The sequence below is a fragment of the Delphinapterus leucas genome, chromosome 15, assembly GCF_059928025.1.
Source record: "Delphinapterus leucas isolate spDelLeu-1000000601 "Yukka" chromosome 15, BTC_Dleu_Yukka2, whole genome shotgun sequence".
NCBI classification, from domain to species: Eukaryota; Metazoa; Chordata; class Mammalia; order Artiodactyla; family Monodontidae; genus Delphinapterus; species Delphinapterus leucas.
Genome location: NC_143143.1, coordinates 77,614,820 through 77,634,824, shown reverse-complemented (window position 1 = coordinate 77,634,824; position 20,005 = coordinate 77,614,820). Strand labels below are relative to the sequence as shown.

Here is a 20,005-nt window from a genome sequence, read left to right as displayed (position 1 = left end):
TTATGACATTAGGATAACTTATAGAACCACACCAAACAATTCCATACTTTCCTCCCTAGAAAATGATCTCCTTATATCCTTTAATGGCTTAAAAGAGAAATGTGTCTTCTATTTTTTTTGGAACAGAAAAGCACTTAAAAATAGATTTTTTAAAAAATGGAACAGGAAGGGCTTCCCTGGTGGCGCAGTGGTTGAGAGTCCGCCTGCCAATGCAGGGGACGCCGGTTCGTGTCCCGGTCCGGGAAGATCCCGCATGCCGCAGAGCAGCTGGGCCCGTAAAGCCATGGCCGCTGAGCCTGCGCGTCCGGAGCCTGTGCTCTGCAACGGGAGAGGCCGCAACAGTGAGAGGCCCGCGTACCGCCAAAAAAAATAAAAAAAAAAATAAAAAAAAAAAAAGGAATAAGAAAACATGCCAAAAGCAAGTTCCTTCTTTTAATTCTTAAAAAGGTGTGGGTTACCTTCTGTTTACTCCCTCCCTCACGCCTGCCCACCTCTTTCTCAAGGAATTCATTCCAGACGTGTGCTCGGCCAGGTACACGTCTGACAAAAGACTTTTTCAAAACCACGTCTGTTTGGAGCAAACAGATCTCCCCCAAACCTCCAAGCTGCTGCCTCTGCTCTGCCACGCAAACAGCACAAACCTCTTCTGCTCTGTCCAAATTCTGTTTCCCTCAACAAGCAAAGGAAATTTTCTCAAGAGTTTACCGGAAGTCACTTGCAATGTCAGGCTTGCAAACGCTCAAAAGCATTAAAAAAGTCTACCACATAATCCTCCAGGCACATACCAACCCACTGCCAACATTATTGCTGAAAATCCTCCGTATCAAACCCCTCCATAAATCACACCCCGAGAGCCTGCATGGGGCTATGGCCGGGCTTGGGGCTCCAGCGCTAGCGCACAGGAGGCAGCAGGGGGAGCTGGACCCACTGCGCAGCTGCATTCCTCCAGAGCCACGGGATTTTAACCTCTTCTCCACTTCCAGTCACCTGCGCTAAGTTCTCGATATTACTTCGAGTATTAATCCCACCCCAGGCGTCACGGTGACTATAAAGCAGTAAACTGAAAACTAAGATGCAAATAGAATCCAGGGGCAGATCCCTCCTCTTCAGCCCCGGCCCGCAAGCCCCAACACCAGTCCCACTGCCCCCAGATAAATCCACGTTCCTTCGACCCCACAGAACCTGCGAACCCTTCCCGGCACGTGCTCTGAGCCTGTGCTGCTCTCACACTGCACACGGACCACCTTCTGGAAGGCTTTCAAAAACCCTATCTGACGGGGGCAGACATAGACGCGGTGAGAACGGTGCCCTTTGCCTGAAGTCTGACAATTTGATATGCTGGGGCCAGGAATCAACCCGAGGCAGTCTGATTCCAGGAGGCAGTGGCTGACCGTGTTTGAGGGTGTCCCCAGGAGCTGCCATCAGCTTCCTTCCACTGTTCCCACAGGCATGGTTCCCCAGAGTGATGGCTCCGGGCGGATCATTCAGCCTCCCCGAGGGCAGGGTCTTCCGTGATGCCGCTTCTAGCACACTGCCCAGACGTATTCTAAGACCATCATTTAATGATAGCTGGCAGGTGGTGTTACAAATTCTCCCCACACATGGGCTTCCCTGGTGGCGCAGTGGTTAACAATCCGCCTGCCAAGGCAGGGGACACGGGTTTGAGCCCTGGTCCGGGAAAATCCCACATGCTGTGGAGCAACTAAGCCCATGCGCCACAACTACTGAGCCCACGTGCCACAACTACTGAGCCTGTGCTCTGGAGCCCACGAGCCACAACTACTGAAGCCCGCGCACCTAGAGCCCATGCTCCGCAACAAAGAGTAGCCTCCGCTCGCCGCAACTAGAGAAAGCCCGCGCACAGCAATGAAGACCCAACGCAGCCAAAAGTAAAATAAATGAGATAAATAAATTTATTTAAATTAATTAATTAATTAATTCTCCCCACACAAACAAGCCCAAGACTTCATCTAGAAAACTTTCACTGACTATGAACTGGAAGTCAGCCCTGGAGGGCCCTTCTTCCCTCACTTCAGACTAAAGAGACTGTGGACCACAAGAGAGGCCCACGTGCTCTGCTGGTATTTAACTCACAGGCCATCACTTTAGTCCCTCTGCAGTTGCAAAGGCAGGAGCAGGAACAGGTAAGGTTTAGGTCAGAACTCCCTTTTCCCTAAGAACTGGTGTTAACTTGTGTTGGGAGAGAGCTCTGTGGGGAAGGAGGCAGGTGAGACCCACCCCCAGGCACCTCTGGTCACCCGGTAAGTAAGCAGGTAAGCTCTACTCACCATAGTGCTAAAACTACTTCTTGCTCAGAGCACAGAAAACCACTGGCATAAACAAATGGTGTTCAGTAGTATCACCCAAGTGAAAAGACATCTCAACCAGTAACTGTCTGAAGTACTTAAGCGCATGCCATACTCACTGTGAGGTTTTCCAATTCTAGTTGTCGTACTGTGTAATATGACTTAATATCTTCAGAGATCAATGTCAATTTCAAATTTGTGTCTTCAAAGATCATTTCTTCTTCTTCTTTTTGTGGCCAGTACTGTGCACATTTTAACTAGGGGAGAAAATAACACTGAATTATTGTGAGCAACTGACTGTCTTCCTATGGAGGTCTGAAGTACCGTCCACGAGCTTTATGATAACCCAAAGACCCAGGGTTTTCTGACCTTGGAGGTCGCCATCAATGTAACCTGCCTGCCTCCAGAGGAGATGGGGAGGGATCTGTGAAGATCTAGACCAGGACTAGTCGGGCAGACAGGACTTGCACTTCCAAACCCAGCTGCCCCGGTTTTCCACATAGCGAAGTGTTCCAGGGGTCTGATCATCTCCCTATCACCCATGAAGGAAGCGAGATGGCACACAAGGTTTAGTCTCTCATGAACTACTTTATGTAGCCATTTCAAAGGTTATCTGATGGGTGCACCTGATGGGTGCTCTCGGCATAGCGCAGACTCCCTACCCTGGGGACGATAACCAAGGCTAGAAGAGACCACGTGAAACACCGTAAAAAGCTTGAAGGGCTGTAATCAAATGCAAACCAGAATCGAGAAGGTTTGCAGAGGGGTCCTCCAAGGCTGGGGATCACCCACTGCCCCACCCCACCCTTTCATTCTGGTTCGGTTCAGTTCAGAAAAATCCCTTGTTGTAGTTTAAAAATTTTAGAAACTACTTGATGCTCTTGATTTAAACGTAGCTCATTAACATTTTCCTTATAGCAAGCAAACTCCCGAAGATTTGGTTTCATTTAGAGTTCAAGAAAGAAAATCTGAGTCAAATTTAGTGGCATGCTTTGCTTGAGCCAAGTTTCTACGCCAGACATTTCTGGTTGCTGATGACTGTTCTGGATAAGAACAGCAGGTAGATGGGGGCTAAGCTGCCAGGTCCATAAGCCAGAGGAACCGACATATGTCCCCAGACAGAGGGACCCTCAAAGGTGGTAAGACTTTCAGCAAATGAAATATCAGTGTGTGTAAACAGCTCTTTGGGAAATGGTACAAGTTCAAGACCCTTGTAATTCAACATGCATTGACTCAGAGGAGCCAGGAGGCTCTTGAAGAGGCTGAAGACAGAACAACAAAAGCCCATCGGTCCTGCTTTAATGAAAACCAAAGCAACAGAAAAAAGGGAGGGAAACAAATTAAGAAACACCACACTGAGATGCCAACACAGCATCAAACTTTATGGTTCCCGAACAGAAGGCCAATAAGAGCCTGGACACTGGCCTGTTTTAAAGTTTTGGCCAGTTTCACCCTCCCTGCACCAGTGATGAGCACCAAAGATGAACCCCTGGAACAGAGCCCATCTGTCAGCACCAAAGAGATCCTGCCACTCAGGACACAGAAGCATCAATGGCATGGCACGATCCCATGCTTAGCCAAAGTGGGTGAGGCAGATGACAGCAAGACTTCAGGAGACGCTTAAAGGATGCATTCATTCCCACACTTCAAATCATTAGACCTGTGTAATGCCTTGAGACTCCAGAAACAGACTGCCCTGGTAGGTCCAAAACCACGTGTGCTGGAGTGGGCACCCAATTCAGTGAGCAGACCAAGAGTAAAGCAAAGAAGCAGAAATGCAGAATGGCGAGTTGCTACCAAAGAAGAGGCCAATGTTTTCATGCCTCATGGGCAGGAAAGGCAAGTCTTTTCAACCTCGCGTCCACACAGCAAGCACTCACTTTCAAAAGCAAATATAAAGCCTTACAAATCTCTGTAATCTGGGTAAAGAGCAAGACTTTGGAACTCTACAGCTGAGGAATTCTGGCACACACTAAGTGTCAATACTTATTTAAAAAATAGGAGTTCTTAAAAGAACTCTTAGGCATCTATAGCAACATGCCACGGTCTGCTCTCTGTCATTTCCTGTAGAAATTTTTATTGTAAACATATGCAACAGAACAAAACAAAATAAGCACAATATCAACTACTTCCTGTTATCCTGTTTAGTTGATACATAGTGACCGGAAAAGGCGATTTATTTTATTAGAAAGCAGTCCTTCTTCAGGGTTAAAATTGAGGCATGTCTTGGGTTGGCACCAAACAGCCACATGGCAGTGCCAAAGTACTGGCATCTGTCATACCTGCTGTTACCACCATGAAGGCGGGTGTGAGAGAGTCCTTGCTTGGGTCCATCTAAAACAAAGAGCTACGCCATCTTGAGAAAAATCCATGAAAGTCATCTGGGGTGACCCTGTGATGGGTGATTTGGCTGAAAGAAGAATGAACACAGAGAACTAAAAGCAGAGTATGAGAGAGCTGCACAAAGTCTAAAGCACCTATGATACAAAACCTAGTGTCTCGGGCCTGAAAGCACTTGAAATCAAACAGCATCTTTAGTAGGGATTTCAGGGGAGAGATATGGGCGATGTTTCTGGTTGAACATGGCTTTGCTACTTCCCCTGCCTAGACAACAACAAGCCCGGCCCCTACACACATGCACTCTGTCCCATCATGTCTAAACTCAGTTTTTAAACTGAATGAATGAGAACTTTGGCCATTTGGATGACCTTAGTCTAACACACACGATCATCTTCTCCACAATGGTTTTCCAGGGAGCACAGGGTCCCAAAAGGGTAACAGGCAGGTCTGCCAAAAATACAGGAAGAACATCTACCACTGTTTGGTGAAAGAAGGAAACCAGAAAACAAATATGCATTACATGGAAACGCTCTGCAAGCTGGTTTTCACCACGGGCTGTGTGGAGAAGTTATAATTAGATTAGTTGAGCAAACAAGACAATGCAATTTCTTATAATTTTCCCCAGTCAGCCCTTATGGGGTGATAACGTTGAGGCTGAATTAAAAATGTTTATCCCAAGAAAACTTTAAGAACCATAAACCATACGTTGCTTTCCATGCCAATCTGCAGGCCCAAAAGGCCCACAGTAAAAAGAAGAGCTGCAAAGGAAAACAGGGACTACTGTCACATCATCACAGTAAACTACAATAAAAACCAACTAGTTTTTTTTGTTGTTGTTCTTTTAATGGCCAACATAGCAGTCCAAGGGGAAAGGTTGTCACAGTGGATCTGTGGTCCATTTACGTTCGGCCTTGGGTGGGCGACAACCAAGAGCAGGGCCTGGTGACAAACGTGACTGCAGTACAGGGCCACCACTCCTTGTGTCCTGTGGCAACAGTAGCTAAAGCAAACCGCGTGCAAATAGCAAAGAGGTTTCATCTGAACTTTTAGTAACAAATAAAAGGCAAATGCTACCATATCTGATGATTTTAAAATAAGTCATGATTTAAAATTCTCAACCCTCCATACGACTACAGAGTGTTTCTCAACTGAGGGCAATTCTGCCTCCCAGGGGACACTGGACAATGTCTGGGGACATTTCTGATGGCTTCAACCTGGGGTGGGGGTGACACTGGCATCCAGTGGGCAGAGACCAGGGATCCTGCTAAACACCCTCCAACGCACAGGCCGGCCCCCCAAGACAGAGAGCGATCCGGCCCAAACGTCAGCAGCGATGAGGCTGGAAGACCCCGAAGGGTCATCTGTGCTCAGCACCTGCACCAGCCACCGTGCTTCACTTCTCATTGAGGAGTGCATGTATTGCGGGAACCTCGTGTTTTGTTTCTTTACTCAAAACTGCTGACAAGAGTGGTGATGGGTGAGGGTTTGCTTCACATTTGCAACTTCACATTTTATTAATCAAGCCACTACAGAGAAAATCAAAAACCACTCACTGTAAACATTTTTTTCTAAGACAAGAAGCATTACTGCATCAACTGGACGCTCAGGTAAGCTCTTTACACCTGTGAGTGCGGAGCGAATAAATACTCTCTTTCAAGAAAAGGAGGCAGAGGCAAAAATATGATTTTAAACATGTGCCGTCGTACGAAGGCCATTTGTTGTAACCAAGACCGTTCCTTTCCGGGTGCGGGAGGGAAGAGGCTTTGTGGCGAGTGCTTTACTGCTTTAGGTTTTCACCGCTCACGTTTCCTTTGATGTGTTACTTCTTTGCGCTTGTATTTTTTCCCTTTAGGGCCACGACTGTGCTTTCTTCAGAGGGGTGGCGTCTCCGGAGCCTTCATGTTCTCCTGGCAAGCCACAGGCCGCATCCTGACACTGCGACAGCAGTGCCCCCGCTGAGCCCCAGAGAGCAGTGCCAGCACCTGACCGGGCCTGGGCCACACGCTCCTCCCGGTCTCCGTGCTCCTCAGCCCACCTCCTCCCGGGGCCTCCACCTCTGAGGCTGCGAAGCCCCGGCAGTGCTGGTGCTCGCTGCGAGTGTCTGGTGCTGGCCGTGAGTGTCTGGTGCTGGCCGTGAGTGTCGCGGGAAGCAGGCGGGAGCCAGGGGGGCGGGGATACGGCATCTATTCCCTACTTCAAAGACGCGTGGGGAGGGAGAGCACAGCCACCGCGGCCCCAAGGGAAGCAACGTGGGATGCCGGGAAGTGGGGCAAGTGTGATTCTGATCATTAGCCCAGAGAACTGGCAAGAAACTTAAAAAAAAGAACAATTTAATAAAATAAATAAACGTTTGTCCTGGCTGGAGTCTGGAGATGGAAGGCGGGGCTGGGGGTCCAGGTTAACTGGGGCCCAACCATACCCGGTCCAGTAGCCACATTATGCATAGCTGGGAGGCAGGGGGAGCCCCAGAAGAGTTTCAGCTGTGAAGAGGTGTGGTGAGACTTGCTTTAGAAAGACCATTCGGGATACAGGACGCAGGAGAGACTGAGGAGAGCCGTCGAGGGGCAGGAGGTGGCCTGAACAAACGCACACCTCGAGTCCACGTTGCAAAGAACTTGGAAGAAAGGAACACACACCCTGAAGTGAAGCACAAGCAGACAACGTCCACACTAAAGAGGTGTGGCCAGGAGCCAAGCGTCTGGGGATTTTACGGAGGCGAACCCAGGGTCCAGCTGCTCCCACAGCTCAGGTGCGGAGAGGCATGCTTTTATTACCAGCCAGAAAAAGCAAATATGATGAAGATACAGTAGGAACTTGCTTTTCAAAATAAAACTCTGCTTACACAGCTCCACAAGGCAAGCACAGCAGCACACGAAGCAGGAGAGAGACTGAGAGGTGAGAGGAAAGCAGGACACATGCATCACACAATGGAGAGACTGACTGATGGGGGCAGGGTGGAGAATAGGTCAAGGGCAGTTTGACTTGTTTCACTCTTTTAAATTCACCTACATATCTGACTTGTTTACAATAAACATGTATTTGTATACTGCTTCTTTATGTTTTTCTAATAGAAATAGAAAAGCAACTCAAGGAAACAAACACGGACAGATGTCGACTTTGTGGACTGGCATCCACACGGGCAGCGATGCAAACAGTGGATCAATCTATGACTTACCGAGCCTTTCTCCATCACTCTGTTGAGCATGACAACGCCCCTGCTTTTCTGCTCCCACACCATCTCCCAAAAGTGACCGCAGGTATTGGGCAAAGGGCCCTGCAAACACACAATGCACAGTGTATGCATTTTACACACAAACACGTTCCAGTGCAAGCTCACTGCTGGCGGTGAGTGAATGACAGGGCCCTCAGGCAGTGTGGTGGCCATGGCTGGGACAGGGACCCGCCTCTCCCTGCCTAGTGGTAACCACAATTCTATTTCCTACCACGCGGTGAAAGGTCATTTCTGCACCTCAGGGCTGGTTCAGAGCTGAGCGATGGAGGAGAGAAAACACAGACTCTGCTTTCTGGTGTGGGCTGGCCAGCTGAGGGGCTCCACTGAGAACCATGCCTTAGGGCGGGTGGTATAGCGAATAAAACTGGCTGCAAGGGAGAGGCAGTGTGGGGAAGGGGTCACAGGGACGCTTCCGACGGCTTGGTCCCAGCTCCAATCACTTACTATCTGTGTGACCTCGGACAAGTCACCCCACCTCTCCTTGCCTCAGTTTCTCCACCTATTCACAGGGTTGTGAAAATTAACTATGTTCATATATCAATACTTATTAGGCCTTACCACAGTACCTGGAATACAGTAAACACCCAATAAAATGTACAATTATTATTACTATTAATAATGGTTAACCTGACCACAGACAGCCTTCATCCTTGGACCAAGGAACATGAGATGTGGACACACAAATGGTCAGGCGGGTGGCCCAAGGGGTATGGTGTCACCGAGGCATGGGGGGTAGGGGTGCCTGCTGAGCAGCGGGGCCTGTCTCACTCCAGCCCCCCTGGCAATCGGCACAGATGTTTACTGGATATAGGGTATGAATGCCTCGAGTTTGCCTCAATTTTTAGTGCTGCCTGGAAGGGACATCACCTATCACCTGCACGACAGAGCATGTCACCTCCTCTGGCCAGCACCACTTCTTCTAAAATGGTTTCCATTCACTTTCATCCAAAATCTCCTCAGTCTTTACATCTTTTCCCTTTAAGTCTCACCGCGCTTCCCTCGACCACGGAGCCCTCAGTGCCCTCTCGCTTCCTTCCCTGAACTTATCTGGGATTTGCTGCCTAAACCTGACAAATCCTGGCTCCTTAGAGTCTCAGACAATAGCGGATTCCATGGTAACCCCTTCCAGCCAACTGACAGAAAAACGGCTCCAGGAAGGCAGGAATCAGGGGTCCCATGGCTGGGCACGAGGACCCTATTGCCAGGTCCCCATAGCGGTGGCTCTTGTTACTCCCCTGCCCCCATACTTCACCCCAGTTTAGAATGGGTCTGAGGGATTAAAAATCCTGTAAGATCTGAAAGGATACACGCCAAACTCAGCCAACACTTGAAGATGGACATGAAGGCCAGCATCTGTGACATTATTCTCTATGCTTTAAAAAATATTTCAGTCATATTGTCTAGGGATGTAACTTTGGGGTCAGGCTGCTTCAATCCCGTATGTAAAGCTCAGGGCAGAGGAAGACCATGTAAGCAGTTGGATATAACCATGGTACAACCTGACAAACAGACAGACCTTCAGATGTGCCAAGGAAGCGCTAGGGCATGGGGGTGGGGAGAACAGCGGTGTAGAAGTTTCCATGGTGATTTCCTAACACTCCATGTGACTTTACAGACCCTATCTTTGCTTTGGGCTTCCTGACCCCACACCAAAGCTGAATGGCTGAAATTAGGAAGTAAGAAACTTGACTACTTCTAAAAAGAGAAGTTCCCAAGAAGCCACTTTTGCCTCAACCTCTTCCCACCAGCCTGCCACCACCAAGGTCTCGCTCCTTCTCATCCCCACCCCAGAGGTGCACCATGCGCTGAGGGCCCGGGGACTGACGTTCCATACACTGACTTGGGGGCACGAGGGCCAACTGTGGTCACGTGCGGAAAGGAACTGGGACAGGACAAAAGGGACAGTTTAGAAGGGCCACCAGGGATACGCCCTGCACCAAAGCAGAATTTTTTCACTGCACTTTCTGGTTTCACTGTCATTTTAGTCTCCGAATATTAAGCACAGCTATGACGTTCACAATCACCCTATAACGCAAACCCAATATACTACTGATAAAAACTGATACGCAATGAAAAAACAAAACTTAGGATTAAGAAAAGAGAGAGAAACTTAGACTGTTTAGACCAATTTACAGGTAACAGATTAAGACGTGAGAAAATTACTTAAAAAGAAACTCCTTTATCCCCTTTCCCAGATACCCATGGTCTTCGGGTCATACACCAGTACGTGTTTCACAAAAGGTCAGTTATTAAACCACTTTTATGATTTTTTTTCCCATAAAGATGCCAAAAACCAGTGGGAGTTTCAAGTGGTTGTGCATGTTTGTTCACATCATCTACCCCCTCCATGCACCCCACCCCCCGCAAGAATGAGGACCATGCAGAGGAATTCTGAATGGCCATCTGGATAGATTCCTCATCTATTGCTAACCCTCTCAGATTTCCACGAGCAGCACTGGACACTCTGAGGCGAATACTTATGGACTCAACACAGGTACTGCTCTTCTCTAGCTGCTGCCTCTGTCAACAGACCACAGGCCACTCTGGCATTTTACTGCTGTTTTCTGTAAACCCAGCAATGCCATACTTCCCAGAAAAGATTCATGTCACGACCAGACTGAATCTCGGAAGGAAGACTTTTTCCTTCCTTGTTGCTTTTTTGGATTGTTTAAAACCTGATCTTCTAAACAGATGTGGCAGATTTTATTTGAGGTGTAGACAACAGCACTCTGAAACTCTTACGTTGACATCAAGTAAGGCAAAAACCATTAGAGTCAAATTCGAACAATCCGTTTACCTGCGTGAGAATGTAACTCCTTTGGGCTTCTTCCATTTTTATCAAACTAGCATTGATATAGTCGTTATCTTCTTGATGAAGTTTAATCCGACTATGGTCAACTGAAAGGCAAACCAGAACTCAGAAGTTAATCCTGGAGGACCCAAATGTCCACACAGGCAGTGTGCCCCATGGGGAAAAGCAAGAAGGTGAGTTGGTGGCACTCAGGGCGTTCACATTGGCTGAGGCCCAGCTGTTTTAGTTGAGATTAGTTATCAATATGGGAACGACTAGTATTTTCAGAAAGGTTTTTGGAAGTGTTTGAAACTTAACATGAAACAGCAACAGAGGCAAACTATACTAAAACACAGAATATGTCCTGTTCGGGAAATCTGTTTTTAGGCTATATCGTCTTATGATATTTGTTACTGTCCCCACAACTTGGAAGACTGGGGAAAGGGGATGTCAAGGGATCTGTTCTCTGATGCCTAATATATACTTTTAAAGGGTAAAAAATACAGTGGCTTCAATCTTTAAAAGGGAAAAAAAAATCCACCAAAAATTCCACCCAGTCCCCAGAGCTCTAGTTGGTACAATGAGCTAAGTACGTAAGACTTATGATCACACCTCAACCTCACCTATGCCTAATGGTTCAAAGATTAAGTGGCTTAAGTATACAACAGTGTGAAAAGTCATACCTTGAATTCCTTGATACGAGGTTTTTTTTTTCAAAGTTCAAGTATAACATAAATCTCATGATCAAAGACACTTAAAAGACAGTTTAACTGGAAAAAATAAACTCTGAATCCAAAACACTGAAAGTCTATTAAATGTAACTTGCAGAAGAGTTTTTAAAAATAAGCTTGTGTTTGGAAGGTCTGCCCCAGGTTACTGAAAAAGCACAGCCCCCTTTTTTTCCCCTTTACCATAACTATGTCACAAAAGCCATGTTTCCCTGAGGGCCACCTTCCTTATCCTGCTAGTGCAGCTAACAAGAGCAGGTGGGTATTTTTATTTCTGGTACAACACAATGGACGGTAAACTCAGGTGACCATCCATAAATAGTTCTCCCCCTGCCCAGTGGGAAAGGAAAAGTTAATGGGGATAAGTGGTTTGGGGCTTCCTATTCGAAAGGATTCCAAAGAGATGTTTTAGGAAATTAGCCACTGTTTGGAATAATGTTTCTCATCATAGAGGGTTAATACAAACTGAAATACTTGGGTAATATTTAAGTGGGTCATGGAGATAAGAAATCTCAAAAAAAAATTATGACCGGCACTGGTGGTTATGTGAGTGGATTCAAACAGCACTGGGTGGTGACCCTGGGCAAACAACTTACTCACCGAGTGCTGGGTTTTTCACCTGCCAAATGGAAGATAATACCCAGTCCCCAGAGCTTCCACCTTGAAACATTCTCCCCACTTCCTCCATAACCTTAAAAGAAAATCACCTTTTCTACTGAAGAGTAGAGGTAGGGGAGAAAAAGCAAAATATAAGGAGTAAGATTGGGTGAGGGTGAAAAGGTTTGGGAATTGTGTCTCTGGAAGAATATTTTAAATGCTGGTTTTTTTTCTCTGTAAAACTGGTTCATAAAACCATTTAGATGAGCCTTGATCAAAAATGTAGAAAAGGAATATTAAAGACAACATTACTGCCTAATTCAGAGCAAGTACAGCAAAGGCTAGGGACCATGGGCATGGCCACACCATGTGAAAGGTGCGGACAGTGATGGTTCTTTCCAGTTCAGGGTGGCTGGCCAGGGCCTCACAGCAGCATCACCTGAGGAGAGGCTGTTAGTATTATTTTTAAATAAAGCCTACGAGGTGCCATAGCCTAGACGTGCTCAATCAAGGGTACTGGGCATTGGGGCGAAATCATGTGTCACTTGACCTAGACCCGCGCTTCAGATGTTCCTGGCGAGCACCTTCAGTTAGTGACCATCTCACCCGCAGCCAACATTCACGAGTGAGACACTGGACTAAGCGGCTGACGTGACTTTATTCATCTTCGCACAATCCTGAGATCCGCGTTGACTCCTGTTTGACTGATGATCAGAGGAGGGGGCAGCCGGCCCAAGGCCACAAAGCTCTGAGGGGCAGGGACCGTGGCAGCCGTTGGAGGCAGACTGCTCCGTGCCAACTGGGGTCCGACTTCGCGCCCCTGCCGGGGACCTGGGCGCTGCACAGTTCAGGGCGGGAGGGCAGTGAGCTTTGACAGGCCGGTGGGAAGTGCCTGGCTGGGGACTGACCGGCTGCATCTTCAATGTCCCTGGCAGAGAGCAGTGCCGGGGGAGCTGCTGGCAGCCACAGCCCTCACTGATTGGCAACGGCCATATGGAGGTGAGCCAGAAGGTTCTCTGTGGCCTAGAGGAGGTGGCAAAGTTCACGTCCTTCACTCCCCTCCAGGTTTTGTTACTTTATACAAATTCTAACATATTTGGTTATTTACTTTCGAGATATCAGCGGACTGAGAGCCAATTACTCAGAAGGCAGAGGAGGATGCCAACAGGCACACTGAGAGCTAACGGCAGGAAAGAGCTTGAAGAAGGATGATGGCAGCAGGGGGCGGGGTCAACAAGCAGAGCTGACTGCAGCTTTAGTTGAGGGGGTGAACCGCTCCCACCCTTTAATGCCTGCGCAGGGCATCGTTAGCAGTTCAATACAATGCTCGGGGTCTAATAAGACTTTTGCTGAGTCACCCAGAAGTGGTTATATTATGCCTGCTATACCCTGCTTCAGCTGGTAGGAAAATGATTCATCATTAAAATAGTCAAAGCGGAAAAAAAGTGCTTTGAACTTAGCTGAATTTTCCAGGAACTGAAACCTTACCCCTTCTACAAGGGTGGAAAAATGAACCATTACTATAAGTCTCTAATGCCTTTATTATAGGAAACAATCAAGTCACAAACCTTTACTGCTATCAATTTATTACCAAACCCCGGGGCTAAAGGAGTCCTGACTGAGAGGTCCTGCAGCTGAATGGAAGCAGAGTAACGGCGATGTGAATACTTACAGGGACTGACATCTCTGTACCTGTTTCGGTTTTTGTTCTTAGGAAGCTTGGCCACTCTACATGGGAAGTCACTGGCTTCGTGTCGGATATCCTACAAAAAAAGGATAAAGAGTTCTCTCTTGAAATCTCTGGCATCAGGAATTCATCTAGATAGTTAACTGAGCGTGGGCCCTGCGCCGGGCACTGAGGAAGACCCAGCACAGAAACGGACATCAAAGGGAGCCACACAGTGTGGGAAATGCAAGGTGCTAATTCAGAGGCATGCCCAAGGTCATGGGAGGAAAAGAGAAGGACAACTGGGGTGGGAGGAAGTGGCATGGGGCTGGGAGCTGGAAAGATGTGGAAGAGGGCAGGAAGATGGGGGGGGGTGGGCACGTTTCACTCAGGAACCCCCAGCACAGCAAAGGCACGGGGGCTGGAGTTCACGTCTTATGCAGGAACAGTGAGTGGGCCGGTGGGAGGAACAACAGGCCTGGGGCACACAGGTGGGTACAGGCCAGATCTTGGAGAGCCTTCCAAGTCAGGCCTGGGAGTTCCATCTGTAACGTTTTGTAAAGCTACAGTTATCAAGAGCAGATAAAATGCCCTTTTATGCCAACAAACTATCCAAATGCTTTCCTAGGAGATGGTAAACAAATCCCATTACACCAAACTGTCAGAAAGAGCAAGTGCCTCGACTAACAGAAGATGCACATTACGCGTCCTGCTAGGTGGATCCCACACATCTAATTTTGCTCCCCTAAATCAACAGCCCTATAATCCTATTTAAAAGTCTTTTCCTTTAAGTCTGTATTTTACTATACATTATTAAAAGAAAAGCTCATCCAACAATGTGAATATACTTAATGCCACTAAAATGTACACCTAAAAATGGTTACAATGGTAAAATGTATGTTATGCATAGTCTATTACAACTTAAAAAAAAAAAAAAAAGACGAACCCACAGTGAGAGAACAGGAGAGCAGATAATAGCAACACAATTTTGGAAGCTGGAAATCAGACTGATTAGTGGTTGGCAGGCCTGAGAAAGCTCAATTACAAGCCAGCAGTGGGGAAAGCAGAGAACCATCATGATTTCCACCACAGAACCTTCCAAAGGCACAGAAAGTGTGCTTCTCTGGAAGGAGGGGTGGGATTCACTGCAGGGGAGCGGGGCAGAGCTGCCTAAGGGGAGCAGCATCTCCACTCCCACCGCCCCCTTCCGTGCTGCTGGGTGACTGCTGCCTCAAAACTCTGCAGAAATCTGGAGATTTATTTTCTGGAAGATGTAAATCAGGGGGCAGAGTGCTCTCTAGATGATCTGAGCAGACAAGAGGAAAGACCAAGAGATGCCATTACAGGGGTATGGAAACAACAGCCTACCTGCACCTAGAGGCCCAGTGGCCAGATCTGTGCTGATAAGCCCCTTACACCTGCTCAGAGCTCACTGCAGACCCTGTAGGCCCCTATTCTTCATCATGTACACACCACTGATTACAAGATGTCAGAGGAGAGAAAGCCTCTGATACAAAAGAGATTTAAAAGAAAAACAAAACAGGCAAAAAAAGGCCCTTAGAGGAAATAAACTGCAGAGAAATGAAAGCTTAAAATATATACATTATTAATATACTCAGATAAGATACTGTATCCATGGATTAAGAACAGGATGTTGTATACAATAAAAATGTCTCTTGCAACTTAAAAACAAGATGGCAGAAATGATAAGCTTAACTGAAGAGTGATAAGATAAAGGTAGAAGAAACCCTACCTTTCCAGAAGGCAAAGCCTAAATAAATAATAATAATGGAAAATTAAGCAAAACAAAATGTAAGAAAAGAATACATTAAAAAATAGTTCAAGGAAATCTCCCAGACACATCAAGTGCTCATCAAAATGATAAAAACAGACCCATACTGAGACACACTAATTTGCAATTCCAGAATCCTGCAGACAAAAAGAACATACTGTAAGTTCCCAGGGAGAAAAAATAGTTCACTTTCAAAAGATAAGGTAATCAGATTCTGCAAGAACACTGTAAGCTGAAGGGCAAAGGCGCAATGCCTTCAAAATTCTGAAGAAAAATGATGTCCAACTTAGAGTTCTATACACAGCCCAATAATCAACAAGTGAGAAGGGACAAGAAAAACATTTCAGATATGCAAGGTCTCAAAAACTTTACCACCCCTGCTCCCTTGCTGCAGCAATCCACTGGAGCATGTCTTCCACCTGAGTGAGGAAATAAACCAAGAAAGAGAAAGATGTAAGATATACAGGACAGGGGTTGGGGGGAAGGATCCAACACAAGAGCAAAGGCACAGGAAATTTCCAAAAAAGCTGTGACGGGGGAGGCCCCAGGATGACAACCATGTACCAGCCCTAGGAGGCAAGCAGCCAGATTGGCCCAGAATGACTCAAGAGACAGACGAGTCAACAACATGCCTTTGTCCCCTGTACCAACCGTGACCAAACGAGACCACCAAAGGGAAATGAGAAGACCTGAAGTCCAGAAAACAGGGAATCCAACTGAGAAGCAAAGCAAAGAAGTCTCAAAATGGTAGCTGTGTGGCAGCCTACAGACCCAGCGACCCAGACCAAAGAACAGAGGTCCCCAGTAGGGACGCCTCCAAGACCAAATCTGAAGCTGAGAAATCACCTGAAACTGCTCTGTCCGAAACAGCAGCCCAGCAGCCATGAGCCACACGTGGCTATTGAGAGCACTTGAGATGCAGCCAGCCTGAAAAGAGATGTTGCGCAAGTGTAAAAATACACATTGGATTTTGATGACTTAGTGCTAAAAAAAGAAAGTAAGGTATTTCAGATATTTGAAATACTGACTATTGGTTGAAATAACGTTTTGAACATATTGGATTATGCAAACTATACTACTACTTTCATCTGCTTCCTTTTACCTTTCTTACTGTGGCTACTAGAAAAAGCAGAATTACACATATGGGTTGCGCTGTATTTCTATCGCATAGCACTGACTGAGCTTGTGGAAAATTGTTCTGAGAGGCTATCAGAAGCTATGGGAAGAATTAGCAACAGGTAGAAAGAAAACGCTACAGATGAAAAAAAGGCAGGAAAGTATTAACTACAGGAAAATCTATTAAAAAGGAAACAGTACAGTACAACACTGTCTGTGACTGTGTGCATAGGCAAATAATGTACACAATGAATATGGTTTTAACCAAAAAGTATAACATACTGGGAGAATGGGGGAGGGGAAGCAAAGTGGGAAAGCAGAAGGAATGGCTGTTTAAGAAAATGAAATCCTATACCTTAGGAAAGATCTAAATCAATGAATCCAAAGATAAGCATTTTCCTTAGAAATACGGAAATAAATACAAGCTAGAGTCAGCAGCTCAAAGAGTTCAAAATAGTCATCCATGAAGAGAAAGACTGGGGAACAGGGAGGTATGGGCAGCAAGTAACTGGATTTTATTATAAGCTTATCATGGTATTATTTAAGCTCTTAAACCATGTATACATTCAACTTGGATTTAAAAAAAAAGAATGCCCACATTCTGCTATTCTACTTATTAAAAAAACTACAAAATGACAAGGAGGAGTTTTTGACTCATACTAGAAATGAGATAATAATTTAAAGCTATGATGATATATTATAAACCCACTTGGGATTAAACAAATTAGTCCAGTAGTAACTTAGCCATCACATCATTTATGGATGAGATTAAGCTTTCAGGGAAATGCTACACAACACAGAAAAATGACTTGAAAAAATAAATCTCAGTTTTAAATTTCTTATTCTACTTGTTATTTGGAAGTGTTTAGCAAAAGGTACGAATTTTGCCTTGTGATGTGAAACAATGTGATCACTCCAGCTGGTGTGACTAGATGAAGATGGAAGAAATCATTGACATGGATAAACCACTGAACTAACAAGTATTCATTCTGAGGAAATAAGGGCCAAAATAGCAACAACAGTGTGCAATTGATTTTATTCAGCCAAAGGATTTATTAATCTGTACTTTTTTGGTGAGAGAGAACACAGCAAAACTCGGAGATACCTAATAAAAATAGAGGAGTTATTCACACAATACTTTTTTAAAAAGAGATTCTAAAATTAAGGTATACTCATAGAGCAAAATGCACAGATCTTAATTATGTATTTCAATTAGTTTTTCTGACCAGCTTTGAGGTATAATTTACAAGTAATAAAATATACCCAGTTTAAGTGTTTCTCTATTTTAGAATGGCATATGGGAAATATATGTATGCTTTGAATACAAGTATTTACATTTCATTCAGTAAAATAAAATGCCAGGATTAGAGTCTTAAAATTGAGGAGTGATAAAGTACCTTTAAAATTAAAAGTAACTACCAACAGTGGTTTAGAAGAAAGCACATACACTACTGTACAACAAACCTTTATAGAACTACAGCAAAACAAGATTTCTGTATTCTAAAACTGTATCAAAGGTAAGCTAACCTTCTAACTGTGGTAGAAAAAGCAGATCCCTGACTGATGAACAACTTTAAGGAGACTTTCATCCCAAGCATGAAGTATCCCTAGAAGATCTTTGATTACTCTGACCAAAGATTAAATAATCCACCAAAGTATGTAAAATTTCCACACACAGAATAAAATAAAGGCCTTAAAGCTGATGATGAAAAGATGAACGCTGGGTAAACTGAGGAGCCAAGCCAAAAAGGAAACAATAAACTTGCCATGAAACATACTCCCAGAAGCATCCCCTAAAAAATACCCACTGAACGTTTCAAGAATCATTCAAAGTGTACCTCATAATTTCAGGGATGGGATCACACTAACTTAGAAATTTTACCAGTGGGAAATTAAATATACCAACAAATAGATAACCTATCCATTTCCTTCCCTCGGACAGTTCTTTACTGGCTTTTTAGAAGCTTACTTCCTATTTTTAGTGTAGGTTTCAGAAATGTCATAGAACGAAACATCATATGTAATGGACGTCAAACGTTCATGCTCTCTTGGAGAATAAATCTGATGATGTGCTACCGAAGCAGAGCTCAAGTTTGGTCAAAGCTTACAGGCAAATGGTTTAAATTACACTGTATCATTTTATATGGGCACCCAAAATGATCTGACTCATCTCCACAGTGAACCGTTTTCATGAGAGGAAAAAAGCAGTTCTTCCAAAATTATGATTTGGCTGGGCTAGAAAGCTGGGCTATAAAATGCTTGATAAAGTTTAAACAAAACATCTGAACTGGAAATCTTAAGAGGCAAGGAAGTGAGCAGGGCAGAAACTGACATTACCTGAATAATTTCTAAAGCTAGTTCTTTATTTCCCATCTTCCCACACTCACTTAAGATAACAGATGACCTCCCAGTGAGTACAAAGGGATATAACATGCTTATAAAGCTCTGGTAATTCTGGGATGAATTAGGGCCCAGAGTGAATCAATTTCTGTATTTACGGGAAAGCTCATGATCCATTATTCAAATACCTCCCAAATCCAATTAGGCAAAAAGTCAAACTTGGGTGAAAAGCTGGTAATTTTTCACTTGAGATTTCCATTTTTGAAAACACATAGGCATAAAAGCCAATCCAGCCTTGCAGAAATATTTTCAGGTTTATAGCACTTTGTTAAGTTAAACCTAGCAATTTTGGTTTTAACACCTTTTTCTCTTTAGTCCCAGAATAGGGTGAATGTCTCTTATTGGCTCCACAGTAAAATGCATATTTCTCTTAAAACTATTTGAGAGTGATGAGGTGGAGCCAGCATCTTGTTAAAGCTGGGAGTCTGCTGGGAAGGGCCTAGACCTTCACTTCTCTCACCCCTCCTAGCACCGGCCCAGGCTCAGAGTAGGCACTCAACCTAATTCTAGTGATGGAATTAAGGGATGATTCCAAAGGTCCCCCTCAAAGAGTCCTTAACTCCATACCAATCTGCTTCATTTTATGGAACAGAAACGTTCTTGAAAGGGAATATGTTTAAGCAAATGTCTGGTCCAATCCTGCTTTCCAATCATTTTATTATTATTATTATTTTGCTGTGCAATTGAGTCACACGGCCTCCTGACAAGAGAGTACCAAAAGTGTTACTAAAACGTGGATTCAAAGCAAAAAGGGTTATTTTTAGATGGTTCGGACAGCCATCTGTTTTAAAAGTCTAAAGGAAGAAAGGACTCCAGTGGTACCTTTTATTTGCTAGAACTGCAGTGAACTACAAGTCCCTTAGCACCTTCAGCATCTTCTATGCTCCCCCGCACCCCCATTTTACAAATGGTTGCCTAATTTGATTGCTCCGACCGTTATCCAGTACTTTATGGAAGCTACTGGCTCTCAGAAATAGACAGAACTAGACTGAAGGGAAATGCAGAAGTACAGTAAAGACAATAATTTAAAATGCAAT

At 45.1% G+C, this 20,005-nt stretch overlaps 1 protein-coding gene across 10 annotated transcripts in view; it reads right to left on the bottom strand.

The window, feature by feature from the left end:
- Nucleotides 1–20,005, bottom strand: part of PTPN1 (protein tyrosine phosphatase non-receptor type 1) — a 68,125-nt gene that overhangs the window by 9,047 nt on the left and 39,073 nt on the right. For 5 of the 10 annotated variants that reach the window (XM_089897066.1, XM_089897068.1, XM_022597675.3 and 2 more), the window contains 4 exons: nt 13,667–13,757; nt 10,676–10,776; nt 7,822–7,920; nt 2,426–2,563 (listed from right to left, as the gene is read on the bottom strand). In XM_089897066.1, the coding sequence (XP_089753192.1) occupies nt 2,426–2,563; nt 7,822–7,920; nt 10,676–10,711 (273 nt within the window). In that variant the 5' untranslated portion in view covers nt 10,712–10,776; nt 13,667–13,757. Of the gene's footprint in view, nt 1–2,425; nt 2,564–7,821; nt 7,921–10,675; nt 10,777–13,666; nt 13,758–16,298; nt 16,380–20,005 lie in introns of all 10 variants that reach the window. The other 5 variants (XM_022597674.3, XM_089897062.1, XM_089897064.1 and 2 more) reach the window with 3 other exon arrangements.